The sequence below is a fragment of the Aethalodelphis obliquidens genome, unplaced genomic scaffold, assembly GCF_003676395.1.
Source record: "Aethalodelphis obliquidens isolate GAN/ISIS:26980383/991018 unplaced genomic scaffold, ASM367639v1 scaffold7, whole genome shotgun sequence".
NCBI lineage: Eukaryota > Metazoa > Chordata > Mammalia > Artiodactyla > Delphinidae > Aethalodelphis > Aethalodelphis obliquidens.
The window spans coordinates 35,605,838-35,628,560 of NW_020837951.1; the positions used below are offsets into that span (position 1 = coordinate 35,605,838).

Sequence of the window (22,723 nt, forward strand, 5' to 3'; positions counted from 1 at the left end):
ACCTGACTGTGCCAGGTGCTCAGGTCCTGTGTCCCCAGCAGGGGGGTGAGTGTGACCTGGTGCAGGGCTTTGCCTGTGAAAGGCTCTCATGACACCTGCTGAGGGCTGAGGAACCAGCAGGGCTGCCAGTCTCCGTCCATGTGACTTCAGGGCATGTCTCCAGGGAGCAGTCCTCAAGCGCCGCCTCCTTCAGGAAGCCCTCCCCAATTACCCCACAGTCAGAGTGATATCCCCCTCTCTGGGCCCTGGATCAGCCTACTTGTTATCCCATTGTGCCTTGACTTATGATTCTTTGTGTGCAGCCTGACTTTATCCTTAGACTATGAGGTTCTGAATTGTCTTCTGCCTACCATGGGGCATGGAACATTGTAGGTACTCGGGAAGTGTTTGTTGAATGGATGGATGGATGGATGAACAAGTGAGCTGTCTAATATGTTGGGTTGCTACTAATCACCCCAAACCGTACCCATCTAGGTTATTATCAAGGTTATTGACATGATTCACACACTCACACACACATCTTTGATGAGCAAAAGGGACATTTGAATGCAAGGTATTATGACAATTATTATTTCTCTCCAAATGCATTAGCTTCTACTGGTTTGCAGCCTTTTTTTTCCCCCACCAATGTTCACAGCCCAGAAAAAAAATCTCTCTCTAATTTATCTCTATTAGCTTTTATTTTCATTACCCAAGAGGCTATAGAACGTCTACTCCCACCTCTAGATCTTCTATAAATGTTTGGTAAGGCTGATTTTGGCACGAGTCCTTAGGGGGCACCTGCTGCCTGTCCACACTTTCCCATCCAGAGGAGTGTTTGCCTTTCTGGAGCCACGAGCTCCTTTTGTAACCCTCTGTTAACCCAGGTCCAGGATGGTGTCACATGCCCACCTCAAGGATAGGGTGGCCAAATAGCCTGTTTGGAGGGTTGACCTCTGGAGTGGGGACTAAGGTAAGGGCTCTTTCCCCAGAGCTGGTCTCAATCCTGAATAAGATCTAGTAAGGCAAGAGTCACCAGCAGGAGTGGTAACTACTCCTTGCCTCCCACTCACCAGGCAACAGACATTGTTCTAAGCACGTTACATGTGTTAACTTGTCTAAGCTGCAAAACAACACTGTGAGAAAGTTAGTTTTATTATCCCCATTTTACTGATGCCAAAACTGAGGCACAGAAGAGCACAGCAACTTGCTCAACGTCACACACCTCCTAAGTAGTGGAGCCAGGTTTCAAATGCATACTGTCAGATTCCAGAGGCCACACACCTGACCATTGTGCCACACTGCTCCTCGCCAACCTGCTGTGTCAGGGGCAGTCAGGCAATCTGGCCAGAGGAGGTCCGAGTTGGGCAGAGCCCAATTTAGAGAACAGACCACAAACAAGGCTGTTGAGTAGATCAGGGCCATGCATGGGGGGGCACGTGTGACATGGCTTGTCTTGATCCCGGGTGCTATCTGGTTGAAGAGCATCGGGCTGACTCTCCCTCCAATAACCAGCACCGTGTAGGTCAGCCTGCACCCAGGCAGACCTCAGCAGCACAGTAGGCCCTCAGGGAAGGTCCGTTGAGTGGATGGGCAGATGACAGTGGCACTTCCAGCAACTCCCCACCTAGACCCAGTTGCTCTTTTGTTTTCAGGAAAGAAAGCAAAAGAAAAATAATGGTCACTGCTTTCCTTAAACAGACTTTCTTCCTCTTCCCCTGGACAAGTGCCCGTGGGGAGGGTCAAGCCAGTTCAGCCCTGGTTCTCTTCAGGAAGAAGTCAGCTAAAGCAACAGCTCTTCACACAACACCCAGCACAGCTTCCTGCTTTCTCATCCTCTATTGCCCTGCCTGCCTGAGAGCAAAAAAGACATTAAGCAACAGTCCAGGTGGTCAGGGGTGGGAAGCCTTGGCCCAGGTGCTTGGGCAGCCCGGCAGGGATCCACCACGGGGTGGCAGGGAGGACACTGGGGTGGGTGATCAGGCCCCGCTGGGCTGTCCTGGTCCTCACGCTGAGAGCGGGCTGGGGTGGGAGGGCTCGCCTGATTGACCGGGGCCTTGGGGTGTATGTCCTCTCTTGGATTCCTGGGATGGAAGCATCATGGTCAAGGTGGCTGGGTTTGGGGAGGGGCAGGGGTGGCAGAGGGTGCCCTGAGGGGCTCTGAGCAGTGTCTCTTTCCCAGCTGGCCCCGCAGTGTTTCGGTGTCTTTCACAACAAGTAGTGTCAGCCCTGGATAATTATTCAAAAGGTGTTGCCAAAAGGAAGACCCTAGCTGTCACGAATAGCCATCTGTGCCAATATGGGGGTAGATTACAAAAGGTACCTGTGGTTTTATTATTATCTTTAAATCTCTTTTGTATAATGAGGCTGATGGAGTAAAAGATTCCCACAGAGCTCAGCCTGGAGCCACAGAGCAGAGCCCAGAGTAGGGCTCCCTGGCCTCCCTCCTCTGGTTCTGCAGCCCGGGTCAGCCGGCTCCTACCCCAAGGCTCCCAGGGTCTGGTCTTAAGGGCCCGGCCTCTGGGCTGCCTGGAGCTCGCCCAGAGACTGCGCGGCTTCTCTGTGGGCTGAGCACACCTCCGGCAGGGACTGCCCTGCCCATGTCCCCGCCCCCAGAGGAATCCCTTCTTTGACCTTTGTAATTATTCCTGTTCAATCTTCCTTCATGTTTTTTCCTTCCCCTTTTCAAGGTGCTCAACTCCTGCGCTCCCTCCAGTGTATTAAGGATGTGAGTGAAATTGATGACTGGGATGTCTCAGGTCTTTATGATGATGAATGACTTTCACTGCCAAAGCTTTTATTGTCTGTGATTTGGGAAGAAGGGGGAACTGATATATCAAGGCTGCCTGTCACACCATTTAATACAGTTATAAATCCTGACGTCACTAACTGGTGGTCAGGAGCTGGAGAATTCCACCAGCCGCCGCTTTGCTGAGCCTTTATGGATTTTTTTCCCTCTCGACTTTCTTTGCTTGACTGTCACAGTTGTGTTTTGGGAGGGGGGATGGGAACAGCTGGATGGTGACTTTAAAAATCTCAGGGGCAATCTGGTCCAGGGGAGAAAGTGGGAGGCCTCCCCACTCTAAAGTAAGGGGAAATGGCAGGCCTTTGATTCTAAGGTGAGCAAAGAAATTGTTCAGTGAAACCAATTCCTAAAAGTATGCTAATAACTTCTTGCCTGTGCACCACCCTTTACAGTTTACGGATTGATTTTAACAGCTGTTATTTTTCAGAGCTTCCTTCCATCCTTTGGGGGTGGGGGTGTGGCAGGGAGAGACTTGAGCCCCATTTTGCAGAAGAGGAAACTGAGGCTCGGCAAGGTGAAGCGACTTGGCCAAGGTTATGCCACACCAGGCAAATGCAGAGGGCAACTCCCTGGATGAAGCGACAGAGCATCACTGTTAGGGATGGTGGTGTCAGACAAGGCATGGTATCAGACAGCCCTGGGTTCCAATCCTAGACTCTACTGTCTAGCTGCTGGTCATGGGATGGTCACTTCAACTTTATAACCCTCAGTTTCCTCACCTGGAAATGAGAATAACACTCTTCTCATAAGCCTGTTTTGAGGATTCAATGAGAGAATGCATGGAAGAGTCTTAGCAAGGTTCTGCCCCCATCAAAAGTGCCCAATAAATGTTTTTAAAAGATGGAACTACCATGAGAGAAGCATGTGGTAGATGTCACAGGAGCAGAGGAGGGCCACCTATGCCTTTCTGAGCTTGTGTGGGGAGGTGGCCAAGGAAGGCTTCCTGCAGGAGGTGACATTGGAGTTGATTGGAATGAGTAGGAATTAGCCAGGCTCGGGAGGGCCGATGAGGAAGAACATACCAGGCAGAGGGAACAAGTGAGAGAGGCAGGAACAGCACCAGATGGGTGAGGAAGAGCCAGCAGCCCCAGGAGTGGCGAGTTGTGCAGCTGAAGATGAGAAAAGGTCAGACCACAGAAGCTTCCGAGGACCTGGGATCGTAACCTCTGGATTCTGGGGCTCCTTGAGGGGTTTTAAGTAGGGGGCGGCATCTTCCAAGAACTCTCTATGGGGACTTGACAGAGGGTGAACGTAGTGTGGACGAGACCAGCAAGAAGACTGAACTCATCGAAGATGGGTGTAAAAGTCCAGGAGAGAAAGGAGGAGGACCTGCACTGAGGCAGTGGATACGAGTACGGAGGAAAAATTCTGAGGGGTAGAATTGGCGAGTCAGATGTAGGGGATAGGTGAGACACGGAAGTCAAGGATGGCTCCCCTGGTTGGAGTTTGGGGGACTGGGTGGATAATGGAGCCACCAGCTGAGACAAAGATGACAGGAAGAAGAGCTGGTTTGGATATTTTCTGGTGGCCCAGGGACGCCCAGGTGGAAACGTCCAGAGGGTGATGGAGGAAGGGTTAGGGCTGGCGATACCAATTTGGAAGTCATGGGCATGGAGGAGATGGGTCACCTAGTGAAGATGCATAGATAGAAAGGCCTGAGAGCAGCAGAGCTCTAGGAAGAAACCGGAGAACAAGGATGGCTAGAGAGAAGAGGCCATGGAGAAGTCTGGGAAGAGGTGGTTGGTGAAGAACAAAGCAGACCATGAATGCGCTCCATCTGGGAGCCTAGAGCCGTCACAGCCCTGAGGTGGGAACAACAGAATTCTCTCTGGCTGCTTAAGTAGAACTTAAGACTCTCAAGAGGCCCACAGAACCAGGCTTGGAGGCTTCACAGCCAGGAACCACACCTGAACCACACCTGAAACAGCACAGAACTGGTCTTGTGGAAACGCCACACCTTGGCCTGTGGACACAGAGCCCTCAGCTCACGTCGCTGTCACTGGACACCAGATGTCACCAGTAGAACCTCTATCCCACAGGCACCTACGTCTCTGCGTCACTTGCCTCTAGACTAACGACTCACACACGTGTGTCTACTGGACGGAGCCAGGATGGCGCCTGTGCTCCAGCTGCAAGGGAGGCTGGGAGGTCAAGCTCCTGACTTCTGCTGTGAGGAGCCTAAACTCTTAAGGTGGAAAATTCCCAAAACAAAAGAAGGGGGCTTCCCTGGTGGTGCAGTGGTTACGAATCCGCCTGCCAATGCAGGGGACACGGGTTCGAGCCGTGGTCCGGGAAGATGCCACATGCCACGGAGCAACTAACCCTGTGTGCCACAGCTACTGAGCCTGTGCTCTAGAGCCCGAGAGCCACAACTGCTGAGCCCAAGTGCCACAACTACTGAAGCCGGCGCGCCTAGAGCCCGTGCTCTGCAACAAGAGAAGCCACTGCAATGAGAAGCCCGCGCACCGCAACGAAGAGTAGCCCCCCGTTGACCCAACTAGAGAAAAGCCCGCACGCAGCAAGGAAGACCCAACACAGCCAAAAATAAAATAAATAAATTTAATAGAAAAAAAAGACTGTGATAAAATGTATTTAAAAAAACCCAAAAAACAAAAGAAAGGTGTTCAATGGTGTGAGTTGGCCAAAGATGTTTGAAGAATTAGGGAGCAAGCAAAGAGATCCAAGCTAGCAGGACTGAGAAGCACCATGGCTTTGGCGGTTAGGAGGGTCTTGTTCTTTGAGTCATTTATTGACTACAGTCAACCCCTTCCATAGGATTTGAGGCATCATTAAATTCAGACCCAAGGACGTCTGCACACAGGTCAGAAAGCACCCAAAGAGTGGGGGAAGTGACTGTACTGGTCACCAGGAAAGCGCTAGAGAGAAGCTGCAGTGGGCCCTGGAGCCTGGAGGTGGGGTTGGGCTGTTTCTCCAGGATTTGATGACTCTTGCTGAGTAACTGGACTAAAGAGTAAGGGAGAGGGAAGAAGCAAGGACCCAGTGGCCCAGTCCCAGCCCCAGGGAGTTCTGGGGGTGGCTAGAGGCACTTCCCTTTGCTAGAACTGAGCTTTGCCTGGTGGCTTTTCTCCAGTGGGCATGATGGAAAGTTATCACTCAAAGAGAAAGCTTCCTGTTCTTAAGGACACAGACTCCCAGTACCTGACATAGGGCTTGGCCTAGAAGAAAGGCTTGGAAAGGTTTTCTGAATGAATGAATGAACCAGTAAGCATTTCTTTGGCCCCAGCTGAGCACCGTGCCGCCTCCACGGGAAAACAGATGAATGAGTGGGACACCGTCCCTGCCCTGGAAGGGTTCAGTCTTGTGTCTTCTACGGACAGCCATCCTGGGCAGCCTGATGAGCGCTGTGACGTGGAGCGCGCACAGGGGTTCCGAGAGGACTAATGGGTGGGCAGGGCAGGGCAGGGCGGGGCATCTGAGAAGGTTTTCTGCAGGAGGTGGCGTGAGTGGTGTTTGCCCAGAGCCGCCAAGGCAGAGCGGCAACATTGCTGAGGTTTGGAGGCGGCTGGGGGAAAGCAAGCCATTTGGGACTGGAGCCGGGGCTGGGGAGCTGGAGGCTCCACTCCTCCAGCAGGAACGGAGGACAGCGAGGAGTCTGGACTTGATGCTGGGGTGGTGGGGGTGAGGAGTGCAGGGTCCGTCTGCAGTGGGGCTGGGGTCCTGGAGGAGGCTGGAGCCGGGCAGGGAGACAGTTGAGGAGTGGAGCCTCCAGCTCCCCAGCCCCGGCTCCAGTCCCAAATGGCGTCTGCGCTGGGGCCTGAGCTGGCCGTGGATGCGCAGGGGCTGTGACTTGGTGATACCTCCCCCAACGCCCACCCAGGGGCACCGGTGGGAGAGGCTGGGCCGTGGGTGCCAGGGTGTCCAGGACGGGACTTCTTGGTCAGGGGCGCCCTCATGATGCCACTCAAGACAGTGGAGACACGCGGGCTGCCTCCTGCTGGTGTGTGGAGCGCAGGCAAACCACACGAGATCCCATCTCGCTCCTAATGTGCACCCGAGGACAAAATTAGATTGAGAAGTAAATGGAGCCGAAAATTTCTAAAGCATTTCCCGTCAAGAAGCTGTGTGATTGCGCGTTTTAATTCTCCCAGCCCTCCTGCACGGCGAGGTTCATTTTGGTGGGGACGGCCGAAGCAGAAGGAGCTCGTGATGGGAGGGGAACCTGGGCCCTGGGGCCTGGGCAGGAGGGGATGGGAGAGGCCTTCGACCACGTGCTGGCCATGAGTCCAAGCTCCACGATGACCTGGTTTAGACCTCAAATAAACCTGTGAAATGGGAATTATATCCCATTTTGTAGACAAGGAAACTGAGTGGCAGAAATTAGGGAACCTGCTGAGACCACAGAAATAGTGCTTGGTTGCCGGGGGCAGCAAACACCGGCCCTCCGGACTTTAAAACTCAAGCTGGTGCCACATTGGGTTGTATGTTTGAATGTTTCCATTTTTTCACCAGAAGGGGCTCTGGCTTCTTCCTCCCTGTCATTCTCATTTCCTCCATCTCTCCTTCCTCCATTTCCAAAGCCCAGGAACCCTGGGAGGCAGGGCAAAGGGTATATCCCCATTCTGTGGATTTGGAAAGCGAGGCTCACGGAAGTGCGGTCATTTGTTGGTAGCACAGAGGGAAGAAGCCAGTGGCACATTCTGGGAAGTCTGATTCTTGTGTGTGTTCCCCTACCTGGTCCTGTCCGGCAGGTTCAATAAATATAAAGATGTGACAAAAATTACGCACACGCACACGCACACACACGCACACACACAAATCGCACGGCAGGTTTAGATACAAATGGGCAGGAGCCTGGCTTGTTCGCCAGTGCTCACACCTGTTTGGATCGGGAGCTGTGGGAGCTGGAGGGCCTGGGCCTACTGTGTGAGGCAGTCTGGGAACGGCCTCGCCCTCAAAGGGGCTTCTTCATTCACCTGCAGTATATAGGCAATTAGTGATTTTCCAACAATTAAGTTTTTTATTTCTGTTTTGTTTCGTTTTAGTTTTTGTCAAGAAAACTTTTGTTCAGATGAAATCTTCCTGGGAAGCCTTTATGTAAACAGTCAGAATTGAGGTTCAGTGGCTGAGAGGGTGGCCATCCCAGAGGCCCCCCGAGGTGCCCCAGGAAGCCCCAGGGAACACAGCTGGAACCCCTGCCTGGTCGACCTTTCGTGTCCTTTGGGCTCTGGTGCTCTCCAGTTCCAAAGTGGCTTTCAAGACAGTGTGAAGGCTACTCACACAGCGTGTGTGTTCTCTTCTCAGCCTCGCTCTCGGTGCCACAGCTGGGACCTGATCCTCCTACCTTACACCCCAGGTGCCCACCCACCTCACCCCAACTTCTGCCTGTGCCTGAGGAGACTCAGACCAGTCCCAAGCACGCTGCCCCTCGAGGCTCATTCACTGGCATGACGGGACCCACCAGTACTGCCCACCGGCCCTGACAGCCCGAGCCCTGTTCCCGATCCCCCTGGAGGAACCTTACCCCCTGAGACCCAGTTCCAGTCCTGCCGCCTCCAGGAAGCCTGCAGTCCGATTACAGGAACTGAATCTCAGGGCTGCTCTTTGCTGCATGTGGGATCTTTGCTACTCTGAGCCTCTCTGAGCCTCGTTTCCCCAGCTGTGGTCACTGAGATGGTGAATAACTGGCAAATTGAACCCAGGCTCGATGGACTCGTGCACTTGTCCCCACGTGATGCCCCTGCTCAGTAGGGCCCGTTCCGTGTTGCACGAGGCACTCTCACTTCTGTGATCCCATCTGGGTCTCCTGATGGCCCAGGAGAGGGGCAGGGCACGGGCAATCCCAGAACTGGCAATGGCTTGCAAAGAAGAGCCCAAGCTACGCTGGGCTTCTCAGAAGCCCCGGCACCTGACTCGGCCTCTCTGGGAGGGGAGTGCTGGGGAGGGCTGGGCTGGTGCTTCAGCAGCCTGCAGCGCAGGCCAGCGGCACAATGTAATGCGTGTTCTCTGCAGCACATTAACTTGCCGTGTACCCTGGGAGGTGCCTCTGCGGGGTGGGCTTGCTTTTCCTCGGCAAGCAGCACACCTGCCCAGCCTGTGTCTCGTGTGGGCCCCCTCGGTGGTGGTTTCCAATCTTGCTGTGTGGTTTGGGGAAACAATTGGAGGGAGAGGGTGTCATCTGGTTCGGCTCTGTTGGTTCTGGGCCCATATCTCGTGACATCCACCAGCCTGTTACCCTCTAGACCAGAAGTGGATGGGCCAAGGCACTGATTTAGGATTTGTGACAGGCCTTGGTCCCTTTTCAAGAGATCAGAAGCCTATCTGAGGCTTTTCTGACTTCGACATGTACCTATTGACTATTTCTTAAAATAAATGGGCTGTCAGCCCGACGTGGAAGGAGGCTGAGAACCTGATAATACACATTCCTCAGGTCGCTACCATTGTCTGATCTCCTCCCAGGTGGGTGGCCTGGGATCGGGGCTCTGGGTTCACAGATGAGAATGTTCAGAGAGGGGAGGATCTGCCTGAAGGCCCAGTAGGACGTGGAGGGCGTTCTGACTCCCAGTCCAGGGCTTTTACACTCGGTCCTCAAGCCCTGACCTCACCCTTTAGCTGGAAAGGTCCAGTAGGTGCTTCCCACCATGCTTGACTTCATTTCAAACCCACCCTAGAGTTGGAGCTTGGTGGTTAAGAGCACAGGCTGCCTGGTTTCTAATCCTGCCCCACAGCCCTGCCTGTGCAACCTCAGGCAAGTTACTTAACCCCTCTCAGCTTCAGTGGCCTCCTCTAAATACTGGACGGAATTACAAGCGTAGCTGGGAGCACTTACATGGGCCAGGCACCTTTCTAAGGGCCTCACCTGTAGTAACTCTTTCATCCCTTTTTTTTTTTTTTACTACTTTTGGCTGCGTCGGGTCTTCGTTGCTGCACGCGGGCTTTCTCTAGTTGCGGTGAGCAGGAGCTGCTCTTCATTGCGGTGCACGGGCTTCTCATTGCAGTGACTTCTCTTGTTGTGGAACATGGGCTCTAAGTGTGAGGGCTTCAGTAGTTGTGGCACACGGGCTCAGTAGTTGTGGCTCGCCTGCTCTAGAGTGCAGGCTCAGTAGTTGTGGTGCATGGGCTTAGTTGCTCCACGGCATGTGGGATCTTCCTGGACCAGGGCAAGCAGGCAGCTTGCCCTCCGCCAAGCACCCCAGACTGTTGAGGTTTGGGCTTCTTATGTCAGATTATATTGTTTTCCCGTCTCCATCCTTGCTGCTCACCTGTCACTTCTCCTAACATCAGTTTGCCTGGCTCTATAAGTCTCTCTCCCTCTTCTTATTTTGCTGTTTTCAATCTGCTGGCAGCTGGGAAACCAAGCCACTGAGCTCGTTGGAACTGTGTGCAGATGAGGACCCGGCCTGCCAGAGCTGGTGCCCAGGGGGGCTCTAGGGACAGGCTTTGTGCCCACCTTTTGGCTACTCACAGCCAGATTGTCAGGACTGAGGTTCCCTGATGGCATATTTTGGATGGGCGGGATATCACTGCATTTTCTGTCCGTGCAGGGCTGGTTGCTGGCGTGGGGGAGGCCTGGTGGGACCATAAGCTGTGGACCTGTGACTTGGCCAAGATGCTTCTGGCATCGTGATGCTGTCCTTGAAAGCAAGGAGTTCCCACCATGACAGCTCTGGCCCAGGAGCCGCTGAGGTGGGAGCAGCGGTGGGGCGGGGGGGTAGTGTGCCCTTTGTGCATCCTAGATTCATTATTACCTCCCCTCCAAGACTGTCAGTGAGCCCCTTGGGGCACAGACAGTGTCTGATTCTTAAGAAAAAGTTAATTTTAAATCAGAAAGTTCATTTTGAATAAAAAGTAATACATGCATGTGGTTAAATATTTAAACCATACAGAAAAATATAAAATGAAAAATAGTTCTCCTTTCCCCAACCTCAGCCCTCCCATCCGTAATCGCTCACCCCAAAGTTAACCGTGTCTTGTGTATACTTTCAGTAACATGTTTATGCATCTATCAGCAGATAGATTTATCCACTTTTTACTGGCACAAATAAAATCACACTGTGCACAGTGCTCTTCTGCACTTTGCTTTATTCACTCAATAATGTATATTGGAGCTCTTTTCACAGTCCGCACACTCAAATCTGCCTCATTGTTTTTCAGAAGTGTGCAGTATTCCATCACAGGGAAGTATCATAATTTATTTAATCCAGCCATTATGATAGACGCTTGGATTGTCTCCCTCCCTCCCCACCTTCCCTCCTTCCTTCCCATTAAATGTAAACCTTGGTGTACTTTTCTGTGTGTTTCCGTAGGTAAAGTCCTAGAAGTAGAATTGCAGGTCAAAAGGAGGTGTGTTTTGTTTTTTGCAATTCACCTATTGAAGAAGAATCATGAGGGGAGGGGGGTGGTAAAGGTATGGACCCTGGCATCAGTTGGCCTCAGTTTGCCTCCAAGTGCCACCATCTTATCTGCAAATTAGGGATTATAAAGGTTTATATCTCCCAGGGTGGCTGTGACGCTTAAATGAGATCATACATACAAGCACTTCGAATGGTGCCTGGTGCATGGTAAGAGCTGAATAAACAATCATTGTTATTGATATTATTATTATTATTACTGTTATTATCATCTCCAGGTCCTCTGGTGCTAGAACTCAGTAGGGATCAGATAATGCATGAATGAATGAGTGAACAAATGAATGAGTGAAGACCTGAGCTAACCCACAGTGGCCCTTGCTGTCCTCTTGCTGTAAATACTGGCTTCTGCCTCTCCCTGCAGCAGCACCTGTCCTGGCAGGGATGCCCGGAACCATGAGCACGGCAGAGCCACTTTGCAGTCTTATTCACTAGAACCCTGCCTTTGTTGGTTTATTACGTTGGATCAACAATTGCTAGTTGAGGCAGATCATGTCATAAATGTACATGGAAATATTGACTGAGCCCCAGTATCTGCTCTAAAATGCCAGGCAGATGAAATTCAAACATTTTCTTGAAATTGAAACACAGTTGTTGGAGTCCGGAAGTTCCCAGTGATTCCCGGGGAGTAGATGAGGTCGGTTGGAATGAAGGAATGGGGAGGCTTGAGGCTGCAAAGTAAACAGAGCCCTGAGGAATTCTCAGAGTTGTCTTCCCTGCTGGACACATCCAGATTAGATCTTTAGCCAGGGCAATTAGAGGAGGGCTAATCAGAATTAGTTGAAAGTGGGGATTAAGTAATTTGGGGGAAAGAAATTGAGGGTTATTCTTTCTAAGTAAATAACACCCCCTAAACTAATGGCTGATAAACCTGTCATTAGGAGCCGGGGCCAGGTCTGCTTTAATGACTGGATAGGCCCCTCTGCAATTAGCACGTCCATTGTGTGCGGGCAATTGGGCTACTCCCTCGTTGCCAGCCTTTCCCCTCTAGGTGAAACACTCCCCCTGCACTCCCCAGCTCACACACCCTTTGCTTGTGGCAGTTCTGAACAAAGGGAGACTCCGGAGCAGCCCCTGTTCAAACTGTCACACATTTCAAACGCCAGCTGGAAAGAATGAGCCTGGTGGCATACGCACTTCGTGTACACACACGCCGGGGGTTTGTGCAGCAGGATTAATCCCCTTCCCAGATCCTGGGTGTTGGGTTGTTCGTCTCTCCCTCTCCTACGGTGGCAATTGTTTACTGTCACCTGCTTTGGTGTTGGTTGAAAATCTTCAACTCATCTCACTCACGGTTTGTTGGCTTTTTCCTATAACGAGTGTTAATGTATAATTTTTTAAAAAATTAAGAACATAGTTCATGTACAAATATAGAATGAACACATGAAGATTTTACTCAGCTCGTATTAATGAGCGAAACTATAAAAAGATAAAAGTGGTTCCAAGAGGGCTTCCCTGGTGGCGCAGTGGTTGAGAGTCCGCCTGCCGATGCAGGGGACACGGGTTCGTGCCCCGGTCCGGGAAGATCCCACATGCCGCGGAGCGGCTGGGCCCGTGAGCCATGGCCGCTGAGCCTGAGCGTCCGGAGCCTGAGCGTCCGGAGCCTGTGCTCCGCAATGGGAGATGCCACAACAGTAAGAGGCCCACGTACCGCAAAAAAAAAAAAGTGGTTCCAAGAACATTTGAGGAACAGGGTTTATATTGTCCATGGAGAAAGGCATTTTTTTAAAATGTTGGAATAAAATTGCTAGATTAGATACAAAATTGGTTAATGCCCTACAGGGCAATAAACCCAAACCTTTGGGGTTATCTTTTCTACTTGATAGAAATCTACACATTAATGTGTAACTTCCCTATTTCTAGGTTCTAATCAAACAGTAAAGAATCATCAAACACAGGTATATTCTCTTAGAAGTATGATCCTTGGGTGTGCCTGTTAAATAGTGCCCCGTGACATTGAAAGGCTATGCTTCCCACCTTTATGACCTTTTCTTTTTAAGTTTTCATAATGTTTCTTAACATGCAAAAGGCTTTCTCATGGTTCTGTGACTCTGAGGAAGTGTTTTCTGAGAAAATGTTGTAGAAGTGTCTGCAGTTCTGGTTAAATTATTGAACCAAGATAGAATCAGAAGTGTTGGCTTCGGAGCCCTCACTGAGTTCCTGCGCGATTCCAAGCTGTCCTTCAGGGTGAGCTGAGCGGTTTGGTGGCTGGATGCCGGGCCTCTGGAAGAGCAGCCTTGACAGGCCATCCAGACAGACGGTAGGGCAAGGACAGGGCAGGGGGCTGAGGGGAGGTTGCCAGGAAACAGAGTGAAGGGAAGAACAGTCTGACCTGGCAGGTCGGGCCAGGGAGGAGAGGGCACCGAGGCAATGGAGAGTCAGGAGGGGCTTGGGGACTGACTGGGCTTGAGGGAGACCGGGTGTCTTGGAAGCTGGCGTGGCTGGGAGGCTGGGGCTGTCCCCGCCGCCCCCAGAAACAAGGAAGATGCCAGGAGGTTAGGATGGCCCCAGGGAGCTGGCTGTGGTTGTGCCCCAGTTTCTCAGCAGTCGCCTCCTGCAGTGCTTTTCCTCCATCCCCTGGCCTGTTCTGCCCAGCACGGTGGTTACTCTTTCGTAGTTACCTACACCCAGGCAGGGCTCATGTCCTTAAAAGGCCTGGCAGCTGGTGAAGCTGGTGGGGGTGATGGTGTGGGGAGGTTCAGACAGGATTCGAGAGCTTTGAGGATAGGAAGGGCTGAGAATTGGCCGTCTGAGGGCTAAACATGGGCTTCAGATAAGTTTTCTTTGGCCCTCAGTGTACATATTAGAAATTGGATTTGAGTCAACATTCATGTAGACAGGCGATTCCCAAATGAAATGAAACCAGCTTCTTCTGAAAACTAGCCACAGCTGAGTAGGAGCTGCTTTCCGGGCCAGGTGCCTGGTCGCCCTTGTGGACCTTTGGTGAGGGGGCCGTGGCAATAAAGTGTAGGTCGACGGCCCCCATCTCCTGCCGTAAGTTCCTTTCCTGAAGACAGAAACAAGACTGATGCTTACCCTCCTTTCACTAGGATTTAATCCAGGGGCCCCAGGGTACCTGATGCTTTAGGCAGGAGTGCTGAGGCTAGGCGGGCAGGAACTTCCATCTCTATAGCAGCTGGCCCGGCCTCCATTTCCAACAACACAGGGGTAAAATGAGGCCTCTGACCTATAGGATGTTGGAGCAGAAAAATCCCTCAGAGGCCATCTGTTCCCACTGCTTGAGTGTTCTGATGGGAAAACTCAGGCCCAGAGAGGTGGCAGAACTTACCTGAGGTCACACAGCAAGTCACCATTGCCCCGGCCTGGGGTGTGCAGGCTTCCTGGGCATGAAGAGTCCCCAGTGGATATGATCGCCAGTTTGGAAGGGACTTTGCCTTCCCCAACCAGCTCCGCCATATTCCCTTAGAGCTTGGGCTTTGTGGGTGGAGACTCCCCTCCTCTGGGCAGAACCTCCAACCCAGGGATGTCAAGGCTGGCAGACCCTCTCTGGCCATTGAACCATCACCAGCATCCTGCTCCCATCTTGTTCACAATAATTCATGCCTTCTCAGTGGCTTGCTTTCTTCTTTCTCTCGCTCACACACACAGTCAGGCAGATAGAGGGGGAGTTTGGTTGGTGCCCTGCGGTATTCAAAATGAAGGGTTTGCACACTGTCAGGGTAATGAATTCTGTAAGGGTTTGAAGTGAGGGGATGGGAGGATCTCCATGTCATGTGTCTGGGAGTGACAACCCCCAGTGGTTAATTACTGCCACACGATGAGAATGGAGCTGGTAGCAAAATGAGATAAGTTCATTATGAGCTAAATTTGAAGTTAATTGGATTCAGATTTCCCCCCATTAGTGTACATAGGGAGAGCCTACCTAGAAATGGCCTGTATGAAAAAGAAAAAAGTTGCATCCAAACAAAAAAACAGATAAATCAGGGCTAGTTATCTTGTGGAGTTCATGATGAAGGGCTTTCTGAGATGTTGATGAGGTGGGAACCAAAGTTTCTTTCAGACGGGAGAACCAATGTCTTTTGATTAATTTCACCTTGGCAGACGTTTTCTGAGCACCTACTGTGTGCCCGGCCAGTGCAGGGAAGGGAGGGATGTGAGCAGCTCTTGCTGTCTGGGGACCTCCAGTTTACGGGCAGGAAAAGGACAAGTGTCCAGTGCACTGGGGGAGCATGAGGAATCTGGTGCCAGAATGCCTAAGTTTGGATATGGCTCCATTTCTTAGTAGCTGTGAGACCTTGTGCAGGTACCTAACCTCTTTGTGTTTTAGTTCCACATCTGTAAAATGGGGATAATAGTAGGACTTACCTAACAGAGTTTCTGAGGATTAAATGGGTTAATATCTACAAAACACAGTGAACAGTGTTTGGAATGCTGCCTAGTATTAGAACAGTGCCTGGCATATAGTAAGTGCTGCAAAAAAGTTAACGATCATGATTATCAGCTGTACGACCTTGGGCACATCAACTGCTTGAGGCCTTCATTTCCTCATCTGTAGAGTGGGGAAAATAATAGCACCCACATTCTGGGGTTGTTGTGAGTGTTGACTGAGATAAGGCATGTGAAGTACTGGCCCAGGGCCTGGCTCATAGGAACCTCTAAGGAAGTTGTTGCTCTGTTGGTTGACTAGTCACCAAAGTGGCCCAGATTCAAGGCAAGGGGACATAGACCCCTTCCCTCTACGAGAAGGCTAGCAAAGAAGACATGTTTTGCGGACATGTTTTAATACTGTCACAGCAAGCACCGCATTGTTTTGCTCCCAATACATACGCTCTGTTTCCGATTACAAAAGGAAGACTGAAGCTCAGATGATTGTATTACTTTCCAAAGGTCACACAGCTGGGAAGTGGTGGTGCTAAGTTTGCACCCAGACCTGTGTGATTCCAAATTCCACACCCCCTGCCCGTCCCAGGAGTCCAGATTTGACTCTGGAGGCAACTGGGGGCCTGTAGGAAAGTTGAGCAGGTGAAGGTGGCTTCCTGCCCCCTGGAGCCTGACACCCTCTGCGCTGGCTTGAGCGTCTCCTCCCTCGGGATGGGTCTGGCGTCCAGAGGCCACTCCCTCCACCAGTGTCAGCTGTGGCTAAGCCAGCCCTGCGCCCTCTCCCCTTCACTCGTTTGTATTTTGAGCATTCCAAACTCACGCACCTCCAGGGCCAAGAGTCTACTTTTGTCCCTTCCCTACCACCATCCCTCTGTGGTTTTCCAAAGTTAGTCATTTGGAACCTGAACTTGAAGTTCCCTAAGGGTTCTGACCTGGGATTGTGTGGAGGACAGCAACCTGCTGCAAAGGCGCGGGGCAACCAGGGTTCAGTTCCTGGCTTCCATCACCCGTGCCAGGCGCAGCCCTCCGGCTCCTCGATCTTCTGCACAGCTGCACGGCACCCCAGTGTGTGTGCGCACCACAGTTTATTCACCCAGTTCTCTAGGCTTGGGCCTTTAGATCGTTTCCAGTAATTTGTAGTTACAAATAGTGCTGCAGTGACTAACCCGTGTGTATGCATTTGCGTATTGCTGAAGGCGTATGTATGTTCAGGGTAAATCCCTAGAAGTGAGATTGCCTGTTGGAAGGGTAAACGCTTGTGCAGTTTTGTTAGGTGTTGCCAAATCCCCCTCCACATGGGGTTGTACAATTTTGCATTTAATTTGCATTTCTAGTATTATGAGTAAACTGAACGTCTTTTCAATTTGTTTGTCATTTTACATATATATATTTTTTTTTTTTTTTTGGTGAGTTTTATGTTCACGAATTTTGGCCATTTTTCTACGGGACTTTTGTTCTTTTCCCTTTGATTCTTATGTGCTCTTCATATATCAGGATAGTAGCCGTTTATCTACGGTATATGCTGCAAATAATTTCTTCCAGTCTGCCATTTATCATTTGACCTTGCTTATTTTGTTTTTACCAGGCAAGAGGTTTTTGGTCTGTTTTATTAAGTAATCCAATTTATCAATTTTTTCTTTTATTGAATTTTTTTTTGAATATTTTCTCCTTAAAGATAATTTTATTTGGTTTCAGAAACAGTTTAATATTATGTCCTTCCTACATTTTTGGTGTCAAATGACTTTTTCTTTTTCAAGATTATGCTGATGATAGATGGCAAGAATAAAAAATAACAGTGCTATTGAGATATACTTCACACAATGCACCCATATGAGGTGTACAACTCAATGATTTTTAGTGCACTCACAAAGTCATGCAACCATCACCATGACCAATTTTAGAACATTGCACCCCCCCCCAAAAAAAAAGACCTCATATCCATTAGCAGTTCCTCCCTTCCCCCTATTTCCCACCCCCAGACTAAGGCAACCACTAATCTACTTTTTGTCTCCATAGATTTGCCTATTCTGGACATTTTATATTAATAGAATCATACAATATGTAGTCTTTTGTGGCTGGCTTCTTTCACTTAGCATAATGATTTCAAGGTCATCCATGTTGTAGCGTGTATCAGCACTTCATTCCTTTTTATTGCCAAATATTCCATTGTATGGATACACCATATTTTCTTTATCCATTCATCAGTTGATGGATATTCGAATAGTTTCCACTTTTTGGCTACTATGAATAATGCTGCTTTAAGCATATGTGTACATGTTTTGTGTGGACATATGTTTTTGTTTCTCTTGGAGTGAATTACTGGGTCACATGGTAACGCTATGTTTAACTTTTTGCGGAACTTCCAGACTTTTCTGAAGAGGCTGCACCATTTTATATTCCCACCAGCAGTGTATAAGGGTTCCAATTTTCCACATCTTTCCCAATGCTGTCAAAAATCTGTCTTTTTGATTATAGCCATTCTAATGGGTACAAAGTGGTGTTTCATTGTGGTTTTGATTTGCATTTCCCTGATAGCGAATTGGCCATTTTTGTATATCTTCTTTAGATGAATGTGTATTCAGATCCTTTGCCCATTTTTACACTGAGTTGTTTGTCTTTTTATTGTCGAGCTGTAAGTGTTCTTTAATTTTAGCCAATGCCTTTTCCACAGCTTTGATATAATCGTATGGTTTTCCTCTTTTGATATATTAATATGAATTCCCAATGAATGCTTTAATATTGAAGCGCCCTGGCATAGCTGGCATAAACCTTATTTGGTCATGTGTACTATTCTCTCTATATGTTGCTTCGTCAGTGAGATAGTAGGGTTTTTTTGCATGCATATTAATAAATTGTGAGACTAGCCATTAATTTTCATTTCTGTGCACCTTTGTTCAGTTTTTAAATCAGGATCATTTTGCTAGCTTGGCAAAATGAAGATTTTCTTAGTTTTATGTATCCCGGATCAGCTTAATAATAGAAGTATGTGTTCCTTGAAGGTTTAAAAGAACTTGCCAAAAACAAAAACAAACTTGCCCAAGAAGCTAAATGGGTGAGGCACTTTATTTTAAAAAATAATTTTAAACAACTTTTTCTATTTTTTCTAAGACGATTGGGCTGTTCATATTTTCTACCTCTTCTTGAGTTAGTTTTGCTAATTCATGTTTTCCTAGACTGTTGTCCCTTTTGACGAGATTTCCACATTTAATAGCTAGAGCGTCCACGCGTTTTCTTATGTTTTTAAAATATCATCTCTTCCATATCTCTGGTTGTATCTTCTCCTCATTCCTTATCTTGATATTTGTGTCTTCTTTTTTGAATCTTGCCCTAGGTTTGTCTATCTTATTGGTCTTTTCAAAGAACAACTCTTGGTTGTATTTATTATTTATTATTGTGTATATTTATTATTGTGTCTGCTTTTCTGGTTCCTAATTCATTATTTTCTGCTTTTCTTTATCGATTCCTTCCTCCTCCTTTCCTTAGGTTCATTTTATTGCTTTTTTATCTAGCTTCCTGAGTTGAGTGCTTTGGTGAGGCACTGCATTTCTGCTTTTGGGATCAGGGTTTTAAAGCATATATAACAGTGGCAGAAACCGTTGAGGTTCAGATGTGACCAAAAGGACAGCCCCTGTTGAAGAAAGAACCAACTCCCAGGAGACAGGAGAGCTGGATTCCAGTCCCAGCCTTGCCTCAAATCAGTAGAGTGTCGTGGGCAAGTCCCTTCCCTTCTCAGGAGCCTCTTATCCATTTCAGGCAGACAGGTGGGATGTGGACCTCGTGGGGCTTGGCCCCAGGAGCCGCCTGCACCAGGCAGCCTCCTATCAGGATAATGCCTGCATCTTTCAGGAGGCAGATCTGGCCTCCTGCTGGTGTGGTCCTGGCTCCCACCTCAACACATGTATCACAAAAACCGTGTAGTTGAATTTCCTTCTGCACGAGGGAGCCAGTAAGCCATGGTGACACTGTGGCCTGAAGGCAGGGCTCAGCCTGCTGTCCCAGCTGAGAGTCGGGTGGACAGAAGCACAGCCAGGTACCTGTGCAAGGCAGTGGAGTGGACTGGCTAAACACATGGTCTTTGCCACTGGATTGCTTGGGTTCAGACCCTGGCCCTTACTGTGCAACCTTGGACAAATTACTTGACCTTTCTCCGTCTCATTATCCTATAAAGTGGGGAAAGTATCGGTACCTTACCTCATGGGGCTGTTGAGGGTTAAATGAGTTAATGATTTAAAAGACTGAGAACAGAGCCTGGTGTTCACAATTTCTATGTAAGCGTTTGTGGTTTGAGTCTGGGGCCGGGGCCGAGTGGGTGCTGCACAGGTTGGTAGGGAAGCCGACGCATTAGAACAGCCCCAGCCTGCGCTCTCTCTACTCGTTTCACAGTCTGGCCCCTGGCACCACGATCTTGCACCGAGTATTCTGACACTTGTGCTCACTCTGCTTCCTGAGACATCTTTTCAGTGGCCCTTGGGTCACCAAATCTCTGTAGCAAGTGTGGAGAAGACTGTGTTGGGCCTGGGTGCTCCCCCAACCCCCAACAGGATGCTGCTTAAGATAGAGGTGGCTCCTGGGCTGATGTTAGGAAACATGGGCCAGTTGCTCCCCTCTCCCTGCCGTGGGCCTCAGGGTTTTCGTCTGCAAAATGGCACAGGGGTTGGTCAAGAAGAGCTCTGCGAGCCCTTGACCCCAGATGGAGGGAAGTATTATGGCCTCCAGAGAGTTCCTGCTTCTCTAGCAGGGCCACGCCTTTCATTCACTTCAACGTTTGTAGGCCTCTGCCATTCCAGCCTTGGGGTACAAAGACTTGATCCTGGAGCTTAGACTCTGTGTGGAAAGGAGCTGCCATGGAGGGCTGTGGTTGCTGGGTCAGAAGAGGGAGGGGATGCGGGGGGGCGGGGCGGGGGAAAGCCTCTTGAAATCACCATGTAAGTGTGGTCAGTTCTGTCAACCCCACTTTTCTGTCTGATCTCAGCTCTCATGGGGAGTCACGTGCAGTTCGGGGGGCAATCAGGACTCCAGGAGGTAAACCTTGGGGCACCTGCTGTGCTGCAGCAATGCCGCATGTGAAGAGACACGAGCCATGCTTGTCACAAGCCAGATGCCCAGTCCAAAGCCAGGGAGGTGCTGAGCAGAGGGCGGGGGCAGGGGGCCTGCTGTCGAGCAGCTGCCTTGTGCTCTGTAAGGGTCTGGAAGACAAGCAGAACCTGTGAAATGAGGCAGCCTCTGGGCACTGGCTGGACAGTCTTTGAGGGACTGGCACTAGAAGGGCTGTTCTTTCATATGGGGACCATTTATAGGCTCATAAATGGTCGCTGCCTTGGAGTCTCTGGGGGGCATTGGTCAGAGATGGTCCCTCCTCTTTGGCCACCTGCTAGCGGTGCTGGAGCTCAAAGTCGTGTACTTGTGTCCTGCTGGCAGCACCCCACTGGGCCCTAGGGGAGGCCCCTGGGCCCCAGCCTGGCTCTGCGGGGTCAGGGGCTGGTCCCCCACACCGCTGGACCTCTTCTGGCCTTCAGTGTCCACATCCAGAAGAGGGCAAGGTTCTGCCTTCTCTCCCTCCCTCATCCCAAGGCCGCCTTCTCTCCCTCCCAAGGCCACCTGATTTCCCACCCATTTCCCAGGATGGCTGACAGCAGGGGCATCCCTTTCTTTTAGGGGCAACTGCCGATTCCGCCCACCAGGGTAGGGTCTCGTCCTCAGAGCTCAGCAGGTAATCACTGCGCAGTCCCATCTCCCAGGGTCTGGATTGTTGGTCTTGTGTGTGAGCACCTGGGTACATACGTGTGACTGGCAATGTTTGAAGAGCTGTAGCCCTGCTCTTTCCCTGAGTGGCAGACCTCAGTGGCACTTCCCTTACACAGTTCTACCACTATGGGGTTTTCTTCCACACGGCCTGGAACGCAGACCACTTGGCTGCTGCATTCATTCACACATTTTTTCATGAAGACCTACTATAGGTGCTAAGCCCCATGGTGGAGGCAGGTGTTCTGGGTGCTGAACGAGGTGTCGCCCCTGCCCTCAGGAGCTGACAGCCTGCAATGAGGTGGACATGTGCCCACTGGATGTCTGCCCCCGAGGGCTGAGGCCGTAACCTCCATGTCCCACAGTCCAGAACAGCAGTGTCTGGTGTCAGGAGGTACGTCCTGCACCATCACTGAATGAATGACAAGCTCTAGGCCCAAAGAGGAAAAGTTCAGTGAGGACCAGATACAGGTCTGAGGCAGGAAGAACCCCACCCACTGTCGAGGAAGAGGAGGAGGGAGGCAGTTGAGCTGGTCTTTGAAGGCGGGTAGTGTTGGGCCATGTGCAGAGGGCACAGCAGAAGAAAAGGTGTGGGATGGAGAAGTCCAAGCCCTGCTTGGGGAGTAGAGGGCAAGGGGAGCTGGTCAGAGCTCCAGTTTCCCAGGGGTGTGGCAGAGCCATCCCTGCTTCCTGCTGAGTGGAGCCTGGGCGGCTGGAGGGGTGGGTAAGTGTGTGTGTGTGTGTGTGTGTGTGTGTGTGTGTGTGTGTGCGCGTGTGCGCGCGTGCACATGCACGTGGACTGGGGGCACATTGGTGTTAAGCATCCAGACGTGACAAATGTGCAGATGTCCAGGGAGCTGTGGACATGAGCAGCTGGCCGTGGAGATGCTCACCCTGTGATTTGTTGCTTTGATTCCTCAGGCCGCGACTTGGCGAGCACGACCCTCCCCGGGTACCCTCCGCATGTCCCCCCCGCCGGACAGGGCAGCTACTCAGCGCCGACACTGACAGGGATGGTGCCTGGTGAGTTTGCACTGTCTGCGTCTCTGTAGCAGGCAACGTTCGGGGTTCCGGGGGGCATCCCCGCAAACAGCACAGATGACCTCTCTGCTTCTGAGAAGTGGACCTGAATAAATGAGGCAGAGGTCTGCACTGTCGGCCTCTTTCTCTGCAGCTGGGTTGGCAGTGGGGCTGGACCAGCCAGCGGCAGCACGTCTGAGGACATCAGAGAGAGGGGGGCCCTTGACTGTCGCTCACACACCCCTCACTGGCTACACAGGAAGCCTGAACACGGAGGGGGCCGGGATCTGGCCGAAGGTCAGAGAGGGGCTGGGACGTGCCTAAGTCACCCATCAAGTAGGAGGCAGAGCCACGACTAGAAGCCATGACCCAGCGTGAACCACCCTTAGACCAGGCAGGAGGGCCCCTGCTCTGGAGCCTCCTCCACACTGCAGGGACAGTGTCCCCCCACCCATGGACTGGGGAGTCT

At 50.7% G+C, this 22,723-nt stretch overlaps 1 protein-coding gene across 2 annotated transcripts in view; it reads left to right on the top strand.

Moving 5' to 3' along the window:
- The window catches only part of PAX5 (paired box 5), a 190,089-nt gene that overhangs the window by 118,077 nt on the left and 49,289 nt on the right, over positions 1-22,723 (top strand). For both annotated transcript variants that reach the window (XM_027105494.1, XM_027105495.1), the window contains exon 8: positions 22,156-22,257. In XM_027105494.1, the coding sequence (XP_026961295.1) occupies positions 22,156-22,257 (102 nt within the window). The remainder of the gene's footprint in view (positions 1-22,155; positions 22,258-22,723) is intronic.